The sequence below is a fragment of the Neovison vison genome, chromosome 4, assembly GCF_020171115.1.
Source record: "Neovison vison isolate M4711 chromosome 4, ASM_NN_V1, whole genome shotgun sequence".
NCBI classification, from domain to species: domain Eukaryota; kingdom Metazoa; phylum Chordata; class Mammalia; order Carnivora; family Mustelidae; genus Neogale; species Neogale vison.
Window position 1 is genome coordinate 123,686,860 of NC_058094.1, and position 12,876 is coordinate 123,699,735.

At 39.4% G+C, this 12,876-nt stretch overlaps 1 protein-coding gene across 1 annotated transcript in view; it reads right to left on the reverse strand.

Annotated features, from left to right (window-relative positions):
* Window positions 1–12,876, reverse strand: part of AMPH (amphiphysin) — a 269,962-nt gene that overhangs the window by 150,979 nt on the left and 106,107 nt on the right. The window contains exon 2 of the mRNA XM_044245644.1: window positions 9,562–9,642. Coding sequence (XP_044101579.1) covers window positions 9,562–9,642 — 81 coding nt within the window. The remainder of the gene's footprint in view (window positions 1–9,561; window positions 9,643–12,876) is intronic.

A 12,876-nucleotide genomic window follows, 5' to 3' on the forward strand; every position in this document is an offset into this window, starting at 1 on the left:
TTTTATGCTGTTGAGTTTTGAGAGTTCTTTATATGTTCTAAATACCTGTCTTTTTATCCTCTTAAGAGTTCTTTTGCAGAGCAAAAATTTTTAATTTTGATGAGATCCAATTTATCAGATCTTCCTTTTTGGACTGTGATTTTAGACTCCAGTCTAAAAATTCTACTTATTCCTAGATTTTGAAAACTTTCTCTTCTTTTTCCAAAAGCTTTAAGACTTTATGTTTACATTTAAGTCCTTGATCCACTCTGAGTTTAATATTGTATAAGAGTTAGGTTTTGGTCAAGGTTCATTTTTGGGGGAGTAGGAGGTCTATAGATGTCCAGTTATTACAGCACAATTATTGAAACACTTTCTTTCTTCTATTGAATTGTCTTTGTACCTTTGTCAAAAATCAGCTGAATATAGATGTATGACTCTATTTCTGAGTTATCTATTCTGCTCCATTATTTATGTGTCTACCCTGTTTATACCATACTGTCATGATTACTTCAGCAGTAGAAAAGGACTTATTACTGAAATAGAGTAATTCTTCACACTTTATTCTTGTTATCTCTCTTTTAATCTAGAATTCCAGGGTCTGCATGCTTCCATATAAATTTTAGAATAAGCTTGTGTATGTCTTTTTAAAAACTGTTATAATAATTCCATTAAATTTCATTAAACCTATAGACTAATTCAGTAAGAACTGACATCTTTACTATGTTTAGTCTTCCAATCCATGAACATGATATGTTTCTTCATTTATTTAGTTGATTTTTTTCTTTAGCTTATTATGATTTTCAGCATATAGACACATATTTTGGGAAGTAAACAATTCATTTATTTGGAATGTTACTATGTTTTTAACTTTGGTTTCCACATGTTTATTGTTAATATATAGAAATGTGATTGATTTGGGGATGTTGACCTTGTATCCTGTGACCTAGCTGAACTCACTTATTTGTTCTAAGAGTTTTGTGTTGAGGTACTGGGATTTCCTATGTACACAACCTGAAAATAAATATTTTATACCTTCCTTTCTGATCTGTGTGCCTTTCATTTCCTTTTTTATTCTTTTTTGTGCCAGCTGCAACCTCTAGTTCTACATTGGACAACATTGGTGGGTATGGACATCCTTGACTTGTTCCCAATTTTAGGATAAGCATTCATTCTTCTACCATTAAGTACGGTATTAGCCTTAGTTATTTTGTATATACTCTATCAAGTTGAGGTAAGTGCTCTCTATTTCTAATTTGCTGACCATTTTCATTATGAATGTGTGTTAGATTTTTGTCATATACTTTTTCTACATCAATTAGTATGACTGCATGGTTTTTTTCTCCTTACCCTGTTTAAATGGTGGATTACACTGATTGATTTTGGACTGTTAAACCAGACTCAAATACCTAGAATAAATCTTACTTGGTCATGATTATAATTCCTTTTATACATCATTGGTTTGATTCGCTGATACCTTGTTAAGGATTTATATGTCTAAGTTCATGAAACATATTGATCTTCAGTTTTCTCTTTTTACACTGTCATTTCCTGGTTTGGCTATTAAGGTCGCTGGCTACATCTACTTTCTATAAAAGACTGCATAAAATTGGTGCTAATTTTTCTTTAAATATCACAATTCCTCAATAAAACCTCCTGGTCCAGAAGATATTTCTGTAGATTTTAAATTTCAAATTCAATCTCTTTAATGGTTATAAGACTACTCCGATAGTCTATTTAAGCTTTATTACCTTTTAGCAGCTTATGGTCATTGAGGAATTGGTCCATTGTGGTTGTCAAATTTAAAAGTATGAACTTATACAACAAATTAAAAGAGACTACATCAAATTAAAAAAAAAACGAATTCTGCATAACAAAGGAAACCACCAACAAATAAGAAGGCAGTCTATAGAATGGAAGAAAATATTTGCAAACCATTTATCTGAAAAAGGGTTAATATTCAAAGCTTATAAGGAACTCTTACAACTCAATAGCAACAAAACAAACAATCCAATTTTTAAAATGGGCAGAGGAACTAAATAGACCTTTTTCCAAAGAAGACATACAGCCAACAGGACCATGGAAATGTGCTCAACCTCACTAATCACAAGGTAAATACAAATCAAAACCACAATGAGATGTCACCTCACACATGTTAGAGTGGCAATCATCAAAAACCCAAGAGGTAAGTGCTGGCAAAGATGCGGAAAAAAGTGAAGGAACGCTTTGGCACCGCTGGCAGGAATGTAAATTGGAGCAGTCACTGTGAAAAATGGTATGGAGGTTCTAGAAAAAACAAAAAACAAACAAACAAAAAACACTGACCTACCTTATCGAGCAATTCCACTTCTGGGTATATATCCAAAGGAAATTAAAACAAGATCTCAAAGAAATATTTGCACTCCTGTGTCTACTGCATCATTATCTACAGTAGTCAGATATGGAAATAACCTGTGTCCATCAAAGGATGACTGGATAAAAAAGATGTGGGGTGTGTGTGTAATGGAATATATTATGGAATACTTATATATATAATGTTTATATATTTAAATATGTATATATATAATGAAATATTATTGAAATGGTCATGAAATATATAATGAAATGTTATTCCATGAGAAAGGACATTCTGCTGTTTACAACAACATACACAGACCTTGAGCACATTATGCTAAGCAGAATAAGTGAGACAAAGGCAAATACTGTATAAAATAACTTATATGTAGAATCTAAAAGAGCCAAACTCATAGAAACAGAGACTGGAATGACAGTCACCAGGGTCTAGGGGTTGGGGTAAAAGACGGATATGGATCAAAGTGTAAAAACTTCCAGTTAAAAGATGAAGAAGTTCTGGGGACTCTAATGTGCAGCACAGTGATTACAGTTACTTATACTGTGGTATATACTTGAGGCGGCTAAGAGACTACATCTTAAGTGTTTTTACCACACAAAATAAAAATAGTAATTAGGTGGTGTAACTCTGGTGGTAATCATTTTGTAAGACATTAAATGTATTAAATCAACACTTTGTACACTTTAAACTTGCACAATGTTACATGTCAATTATATCTAAATAAAGCTAGTGAGAAAAAAGGAGGAGGAAAGGAAGAGGAGAAGAAAGAATGTAAGGAAGGGGAGGGGAGAGGAGGGATAGGGGAGGAAGAGAGGAAGGGAGGAAGGAAGGCAGACCAGCCCTACCTGGCCCATTTACATACCCAGCTCACCTCCACCCTCACTCTCCTGACTCAGCTCTTAGCATTAATATTAGTAAATCATATGTAGTTTTTCAAAGGGGGCATTCTCTTTCTAAAGTTTTGGGTTTTACATATGCCACTGTCTTTCCTGAGTAGCTCTTCACTCCTGTCCTTGTTATAAATAAATAAAGAAGCAAACAGAGCTGTTCATAGTATCTGCTGATTGTCCTTTTCCTAGCTACAGGATCTATAGTAGCTAGAGGATTTATAGTGATATCCTTTGTTTCACTCCTGATATTGATAATTTATGTCTGTTTGGGGAGTCAGCCTTGCTAAAGATTTATCAAATTTATTAATTTTTTCAGAGAATCTGCTTTTTATTCATTTTCTCTATTCTTGTCCTATTTTCAGTTTCACAGATCTCTGCCCTTTTATATTTCCTTCCTTCTGCTTGCTTTGGGCTTATTTTGTTCATCTTTTTTCGACTTTCTTGAGGTAGGAACTTAGACTATTGATTTGTTTCCTCTCTTTGTTTCCAATATAAAGATACAATGCTATAAATTTCCCTTCAGCTGCTTTGAAAAATTTTATTTTCAAGACCTTATATCTGGGATTCAGGTAAATACTCTTCATTTCTTCTCAGGATCCTATACCGGGAGTCTAATACTGTCTATACTGTCCCCTAATTAAGCCTGATTACCTAGAAAGAGACTTATTAAACTCATTCTCATGAAGGTCTGAGTAGCATGTATGTTCTCTTACAGGGGCATGTAAATTTTCACAGGCCGTACAGCTTCCAGAATCAACAACACGGGGCAGAAGGGGAACTCACTGCCCCCAAAGTCACACCTGCTGAGGTTAAGATCCTCTCCAAAAACTGAAGGTATGCAGATCACAGATACTTCAAGGCATGGCCACCTATTCGCTCTCCAAATTTTATCATAAAGACACTAAAATGTCTATCAAATGGAGGGTAAGAAGTTTCAAGAATTAGAGGAAGTGCATAAAGACGAGTGTACAAACAGAAATAAAGCATGAGCCCTCAATTTGTTGCCCCCAGACTAGCCGCATTGGCATCTTCTGGGACCCTGTCAGAAATGCTCATGTCCAGACCTCACCCCAGACCTACTGACCTGGCAGTCCAGGGGTGGGGCCCAGCCATCTGTGCTGCATCTGATGCAGCTCAAGTTGAAAAACACTGCTCTGGTGGACACCACACTTGCCCCCTGACGTTCTTAATCAGAATCTGGTCTGATTTTAAAAAAAAAAAAAAAAAAAAAAAGGAATCTGGTCTGATGACCTGACAGCAGGCTCCAGAGGCTGGCTGAGGTTCTCCATACTCTGGATTAGGATGCTGTTGTTTAGAACTGGATCACTACCGGGGCGCCTGGGTGGCTCAGTGGGTTGAGCCGCTGCCTTCGGCTCAGGTCATGATCTCAGGATTATTCTGGGATCGAGTCCCACATCAGGCTCTCTGCTCAGCAGGGAGCCTGTTTCCTCCTCTCTCTCTGCCTGCCTCTCTGCCTACTTGTGATCTCTGTCAAATAAATAAATAAAATCTTTAAAAAAAAAAAACTGGATCACTACCCCAGACAGACAGATGGGATCACATCTAATCCAGGCAGTGGTTACTTCAGAGGAAGGTCACTATTAATATAATAAAAGATAGATACTAACATATTCAGATCACAGTTATTTGTGGTAAAATGAAATAGTTCTAAGGCCCTGCTGAGCCTATATGCTCAAGTATATGCTCAAGAAAATTGCAAAGATTTTCAGAATGCAAATGAAATTTGCCATAAATAAAAATTTTATCCACACATTAACACAGTGTGGGAGTATATTTATATTTACATTTTTAAAACTTCTATAAGTTTTATTTTTAATTACTTCATGCATATGTATTTAAAAATGTCATGAAGTTGACTTACAAAAATTCACATATTCATCTTTTCCATCCCAGAAATAAACACGCGATCTAAGAATGTGCTTTAAATGATCATTCCTGGGGGTGCCTGGATGGCTCAGTTGGTGAAGTGTCTGCCTTGGGCTCAGGTCATGATATAGGGGTCCTGGGATGGAGCCCCACATTGGGCTTCCTGCTCAACAGGAGAGGAGTCTACTTCTCCCACCTCCTCTGACCCTCCATCCCCTACCCCTGGCTCCTGCTCTCTCTCTTACTCATTCTCACTCTCAAATAAATAAAATCTTTATTAAAATTCTTTTAAATTATCATTTCTGCCACAGGGTTAGAATATTTCTCAGGTTTAAGAAATATTTTTAAAGCTTAGGTGCAAAGCACTAGATCCTGTGAATATATAAAGATGAAAACAGCTACACAGGATGCTTGTGCTGAGGAGAGAGCTGTAAGAAGACACGACTCCAGCTTTCAGTCACTGGATAATCCTAATAATTGGAATAACTGGCTCCAAATTCTCACCACTGGAGATGAGTTCAAGGCCTGAGCATTTCCTTCCTTCTTTGTATTACAGCAAAGTGACGCTGTTCCTCGCTGGTGGGCATGGGGAGAGGGAGCAGAACAACATCGCTTACCTGAGAGGTAAGAGACCTCTCCCCTTTATTCCAAGTTTGGCTTTTGGACTGTAAGTCCGGTTGGGTGCTCCCAGCTGTACTCACTGAAATGTGACCAAATAGCGGGTTATCTGGGTCCAAACAGTCCCTGAGCTGTTCAGTCACTGTAATTAGCACAGTTGCTGTACGCATGGCATCTTACATGGGCAGACTTATTAGCAAGGAGGAAGAAGAGAGGCCAGGGACCTTCTTTCCCGTCTGGGACCTCTTTGTTCATGAACAGATTCATCAGCAGGCTACCAGGTAAAAGTAGGCGATGTTCACACCATCAATTCTGCTACTTGTTAGCGGCTTTGGTAAGACAGGCAAAATAAAAAAGAGGGGTAAAAATACAACACTTTGGGGGAGGACATCTTGAAGTCATTGTGTTCTTTCTCCTGAGGGATTTCTATAATCCTTACTCTCTTTGGCACTCCTCATCACGGAAAATCCCAAGATTTCGGCAGAAGAGTTCACTCTATTTATTTTTGCTCTGCCCTACACTCCCCTTCATCCTTGTCCCAGTTAAGCAGTTTGTGAAATCTGGACCACAAAAACCACAGCAATGGAGAACCCAAAGGACAACCAAGGGAGTGTGCATAGACCTTCCATCTACGCTCTCAGTCTAACAAAATCCAGCTTTCAGGAAAAGAGGTTTGGGATCAAAAAGAAAACCTGGAGTTGGAATAAGATAAAAGTTAAGCTTCAAGCCAGAGTTCAAACACAGACGCAGCTGCCAACTTCGTTTCCATCAATCACTATGAGGCTTTCATGATTTTACTAAAGGGAATTTAAAAGCAAAATCACCTGGGCCCAAGATGTTTAATTACTTCCTAGAACATTCTAGAAAAATCCACTTTGGATTAAGTATGAATTAAGCATGATCAGGTGACTATAATACAATGCACAAATCCAAATAGAGTTCATCGGATACTCTATATAGTATCTTTTTGGATTTGAAAAATACATTGTCACAGAAAAGGAGATGAAATCTAGATTTCCTGGGTCAGATAATATCTTTAGAGTCTGTTGCTTTTAGATGATGCCTTCTGCCTTTAGAGTAACGGTTTACCTTTACATGAACACTTAAAGTAATGGGCCTTGTAGAGGTTACTACAATCTAAATAGATCCTCCTTTCTAGGTTAATGTTTCTGCACAAGCAAATGTAGAAAACCTTTCTCAACATAACCAACAGATGTGAACTGGTTACCAATACATATAGAGGCTTAAAATACTCTCCCTTCTGCAGAGTATTAATACAGTCATCCTCCCACCAGTCTTCTCAAGCATGAGTACGTTTTTACAGAAAACTGACAAATCCCTCTCTTCCCTCCCTCCTGTCCATTCCTTTCTCCTTTTCTCCCTCTATTATACAGACAGAGTTAAGGTACCATCATTCCTCCTTTCTGCACTAAAAGAACTATACATTTAGGTTTTCTGATTAAAAGAAACAAACAGATAAACATCAGAATGAGTATGTGCAAATCCAAGATGTTTTGATGCAAAAATGTTTCAAAAGGAGTCAAAGAGGGGAGGTCAAGATACTCTTTAAGAAATACTATTCCTACATTCCATTCTGCTTGTTCCACTCTTCTAAAGTAGACTTGTTTGTTCCAACTTCCCCAGATTTTGAAGTTTTACCCAGTTCTTGAAATCTGCTAATATTCTTCGTAAGGACCAAAGTGTTGGGTCTTCAAGAATGATAGTATACCATTTGCTCTATAACATTTGAAAATACATCTAGTGATGGGAATGGATGGCATAGCAACATTACAAGGTCACCCCAGGCTGCTGCTGCTGGTGGCACAGGTCATTTAACTGGTGGAAGCTGATGATTTAACCAATCATACTTTTCTTTAGTGCTGAGACTAAAAACAATTCTCACCTGGTTCAGTCAACAAGTTAAAAAAAAAAAAAAAAAGGCCAATGAGAATTCACTGAAATTGGAAAATGCAAAATGCTTCCTAGTCACGAAGTCTTTTCTGAACTTGATGCTTCCCAAGGTTAGCCTTCTGGGGTGCTAACAACATCAAAACACCGTAAGAGTGATACGGGGGTGGGGGGGGAACCAAGAGCAAAGACCTAATTAGCTCCACAGAGACACACCAGACAGGAAGAGAAGAATGTAAATCCTCAAGAAGCAGGCAAAACTACAGACATGAATCCTTTCTATCTAACTCAAATCCCTTAAAGCAGATATTTGGAATCACCCTGCAGAGACTGACAAGTTTCCCTGTGTGAAGTTGCTGCAATCCAGACAGTGATATAGGGGGTATAGCTCAGTGGTAGAGCATTTGACTACAGACAGTGATATATACGAAAGTTATCCAAAGTCATGAGAGAACGTACAAAAACTCACAGAATGAGAATGTAAGGAGACATGGAGAATCAGTCCTGGAGGAGACTGGGCGACACCATAGTCTACAGGCCTAGAGCTGATATTTCTCTAGAATTCTCTCTTCTACCTCATTAAACCAAATCTCTCCATAGTACTGTTTCCTGGATATGATCTGTTTCAATGTCACTGTTCTCTTCTCCAGCTCCCTTCTCTTCTTCCTCATTTTCAGGCACAACATGATGGCTACCACTCACAGTATAAACCGAGTACCTATCTGCGCATATCCACTCCTACTCTTGGGATGAAGTGGGAGGTATTCAGGATTCTGCTCTGGCAGAGCCTGGGCTACTTGACTCCATACGTGTTGGATTTCATCACCCCGTGTCAGTGAAGGAAAGCAATAGCATGTCTGCAGTGAGACAAATAGTAGGGACTCTGGCCCAATATGGAAGAAAGTAATCTTCAGGATTTGAGGTGATTTATTTCCTGCAAACAGGAACGAAGGGGACAAAATGAAACCCATGAGGATCTGCATTACCGATTGTAATCCCCAAGGCCACAATATCCTATGGACACTGGTAGCTCCAATGACACCAGGAAAAATAAATCTGTGCTCTCACATAATTGCCCTGTCCAAACCTTCTTTGCCAGAGCTTGCCATCCCAGCCTTCTTCCCACCCAAACTCAATTATGACCTTCAGATCAGAGCTTCTAACCATAGAGAGCCCCACTTACACCTCCCCCCACTTTGACCCTCATGCACAACTCTGGCCAGTTATCCAAGCCTTAGAGATATAATCCGATAATTTAGAAAAGAGTTTGCTTCCTCATGCATGTGTCTGTTAAACACACAGCAGCCCATCAAACGACCAAACATCACAAACCATGTGTCTCAACCTTCTTCTTCATGATCACCCCCCTCAAGAAGCTCGGTAGACATTTTCTTCCTCATCACACACCCCCATGAAATTTTAATACCATGGATATACTATATGTCTATTTATGTGATGTATACACATAAAAAGAGTACATTTCTTTTGTCTACAAAGAACCAATTTTCACCCCCTTAGGGGAGATATAATTCCTGTTAAGAATGCATGATCTTGAAGCATGAAGCAATTAAAAATACTGTGCCAGAAGTATCTAATTCCTGTTTCCCTAATACTGCACTATACTAAGACTATAAATCACCCGAAACAACATCTTTCCTTTAGATCAATAATCTGTACTAAAGAGCTCCAGTCAAGCGAAGTCTTAATCTCCTGACAGTCTAAACACAAATCATCTTCCTGTGGCACCTACTGCCTCTTCCTTCACTTGACATAAGAAAGCCTACACAATTAGCAAGTGTCACCCTTGGGTTAATGCCAACCCCAAAGAAAGTTTCCTCCTTCCACCTTAACACATTTTAGTTAAATACTAAAACACAAACACAGTCAACCCATTTCCCCTTCCAGAAACTAGATAACTGTACTTACCTCTTGCCGTTTGAAGTTCTGGACGTATTCTTCAAACTGCTCATCTTTTGTCTCATCGGCTTTCCCAAGCTTCTGAAGGACCTAGATGGCAAATAAAACAAAACAGTTTGATTCAATGTCTTCAAGTAACAGGCAGAGCAAAGCTTCTGTTTTGCTCTTTTGAGGAGACATCAGTCAGCATAGCCAGTTTTTCTGCCCTGGAAACATCTAGTTCTTGATGGCTTGGGGTTGATCAGTCTTGGATTTTAACCAAGTTCAGCAGCCCACAGGCTAAGAAATATAATATTACATTGCATTCATCGACTTACATATCTGCTTCCTCCAGGAGGCAGAGGCAAAGCTCTGTCTTGTTTTCTTGTCCAAAGCATCTGGTACCATGTTCAATGCATAACAGGTACACAGTTGTTTGTTAAACAGTAAACCAAGTGAGGCGCCTGGGTGGCTCAGTGGGTTAAAGCCTCTGCCTTTGGCCCAGGTCATGATCCCAGGGTCCTGGGATCGAGCCCCGAATTGGGCTCTCTGCTCAGCAGGGAGCCTGCTTCCTCCTCTCTCTGACTGCCTCTCTGCCTACTTGTAATCTCTGTCTGTCAAATAAGTAAATAAAATCTTTAAAAAAAAAAACAAAACAAAACAAAACAGGACACCTGGGTGGCTCAGTGGGTTAAGCCGCTGCCTTCGGCTCAGGTCATGATCTCAGGGTCCTGGGATCGAGTCCCACATCGGGCTCTCTGCTCAGCGGGGAGCCTGCTTCCTCCTCTCTCTCTCTGCCTACTGTGATCTCTCTCTCTGTCGAATAAATAAATAAAATCTTAAAAAAAAAAAAAACAGTAAACCAAGGTCATGTCCCTGAAGAATTACCTACTTTATAGGGATGGTATTAGAATTAATGGAGACAGGTCCATGGCCAACTCTCCCCCACCACCCTCCAATATGACTTTCAACTCCCTAAAAGCTCAAAGAGGCCCTGAATAGAGACTGGAAATTAGCAATCCAGAGCATTAGGGAATGCTATGTGGAGCTTTTCAAACTATGCTGGAAACCCTAGCAGACAGGAATGTGACCGATCACATTCCAGCCAAAAAAGCAGCCTCAGCAGAGATCACTGGAAAAATCATTATATATTGTGGTACTGGGCAAGAGGTGTTCTGCCTTCCTAAAGCACAGGATGGGGTTCTAGGAGAAGGAGTTCTTCGAGAGAGAGCAGAAAGTTACTTGGGGACAGAGTAGAAGGATCCTGAGAGCCATAACTAGGTTCTCTATTCAATAGTCCCACATCTAGGTTCTAAAACACCAGATTGTTTGAGAATTTTTAAAAACTCCATAAACACTGCCTTAATGAGTTGAAAATTATTTATATGAAAATGTCCTTAACTTTTGAAAAACTGTAACAACAAGATCATCTTAGAAGTGTGTTGTAAATGAAAGACACTGTTACTATTATTTTTGTTGTTACCATTGTGGTGAGAGAGAAGACAAATCAAAATCGCACAGGCCACACCTGCTAGAGAAAGAAATCCAATGATGTAGGGATGTTTGACCTTGTTCTACGATCTCCCCCCATCCACTCCTGTATTTTTTGTTCCAAAGTAAAAATAACTTTAAGAAGTCATTCAATAGCTTCTTTATTCTACCTTTTAAAAAAATTTTCATTTTGAAGCCAGGTCTCCTGAAGGACCTCTTGCCACACACATAAACACTAAGAGCAGCGGGGGAGGTACCTAGCATTAACTACGTGACCTTCCCTCCTGATTCTTAACATTTACTATTTCGTCAATGTTTGGCTACTCTAGAGCAGATAAATCTTTGAGTAGTGGCAACACCGCATCTGTTGGCAGCAGTTCCCAAAAGCCAAGAAAAGCTGTCAATTTCTCCTGAGCAAGCAACCTCAACCCCACCACTTTCCACACAGTGCAAAGGCACTGTGATCTCAGGAGTGGCAGAAAAGGGAAAGATGTTTACAGAGCCTCCACTATGCACCTGAAACCTCAGAGAGTGATTTACATGTTATGTCTGTCTTTCATTCTCACAACACTCATAGTTGCTTCTTATTCTATCCATATAGCAAATGAGGAAATAAGACAGAGTAAGCAGCTTACCAGAGACCCTCTGGAAAATTCCCTTTTTGAGGCCTGGTACCCCTGTCCCCACCCACAGATAGCCTGTCCTTCTCGTGGGAAACAAGTGGGATTTACACATCCTGTCATTCTCATCTGAGATTCCTGGAGGCCACAATACTCTGAGAAAGACCCATCTTCAAGGGTGCATATCTACCACTGGGAAGGGGATTCTTCACAGACCCTTTGCTGAAAGTCTGTTATTTAAATTTTAAGTCAGGACACCTTGCATTTCATATTTCTAGAAATTGTTCATAAAATTAAAGTAGAAAAAACGACCCAAAAAACTGCTCCTAGGTGTCAAGAGAGAATTATACTTGGATGACTCCGTAAGCCTACAAGCCTACATTCTCTCTTCTAAAGACTGCAGTAAAGGACCCAGACCTCTGTGAGTTACAGCACACCCACATCTTGATAGCAGCAGCCAGAAGAGAGATGGGAAAGGCATGAGTCAGGGGCAGCAAAAGACGTGGACTTTGCTAAGGATTTTCTCATGCCAGTCACTGTGACAGGGGATTCTATTGTTTCAGCTGATTCTCATGGAGCCTCCTCACTCCTATTTTAATTGCATCAACAGCATAAACTTACACGGACAAAAAGCTGGTGGGGGGGTTAGCTATTGGATGTATCCCACAATGAGAATCAGGATTCACAAAAAGACCTTTCTTCTGCAAGATGGTATTCAACGGAAATAAAATTTGGGTCAAAAATGTAAATGGTACAAGTACTGAATTTATGATATCAACATTCAACCAACATGAACAGAACGGATCCTAGGAATATGTCACTTTCCACCCTTCGGGAGAAATAAGGGATGACTTTCGCAGATACTCAATGCGAGTCAACAAAGTGATGTTGCTGGAAAGCTCCTTAGGCCACATGAGAGCAAGTGGGAGAGCAGGGCTGCAGGCTTCCCTGTCATGGACAAGGTGGTGAGCACAGACAGTCACAGCCAGCCTGGACCCAGCTAAAGGGAATCCTGAAAGCACACAGAACTGACTCCCTGAGGTAAAAGGAAATTTTGATGTAACTAGAGATATTGCCAGGGAGAAAAGAAGAGGAAGAGAGTGCAGTTGTCTTCAAAGACTGAAGGGTAAAGAAGGTGGTAAAAAAGGATCAGATTTTTCCATTAGAAACCAAGATTGAGGACTAGCATCAGTAGGTAAAAGCTATATATAAAACATTTTGCACAAACCTATCA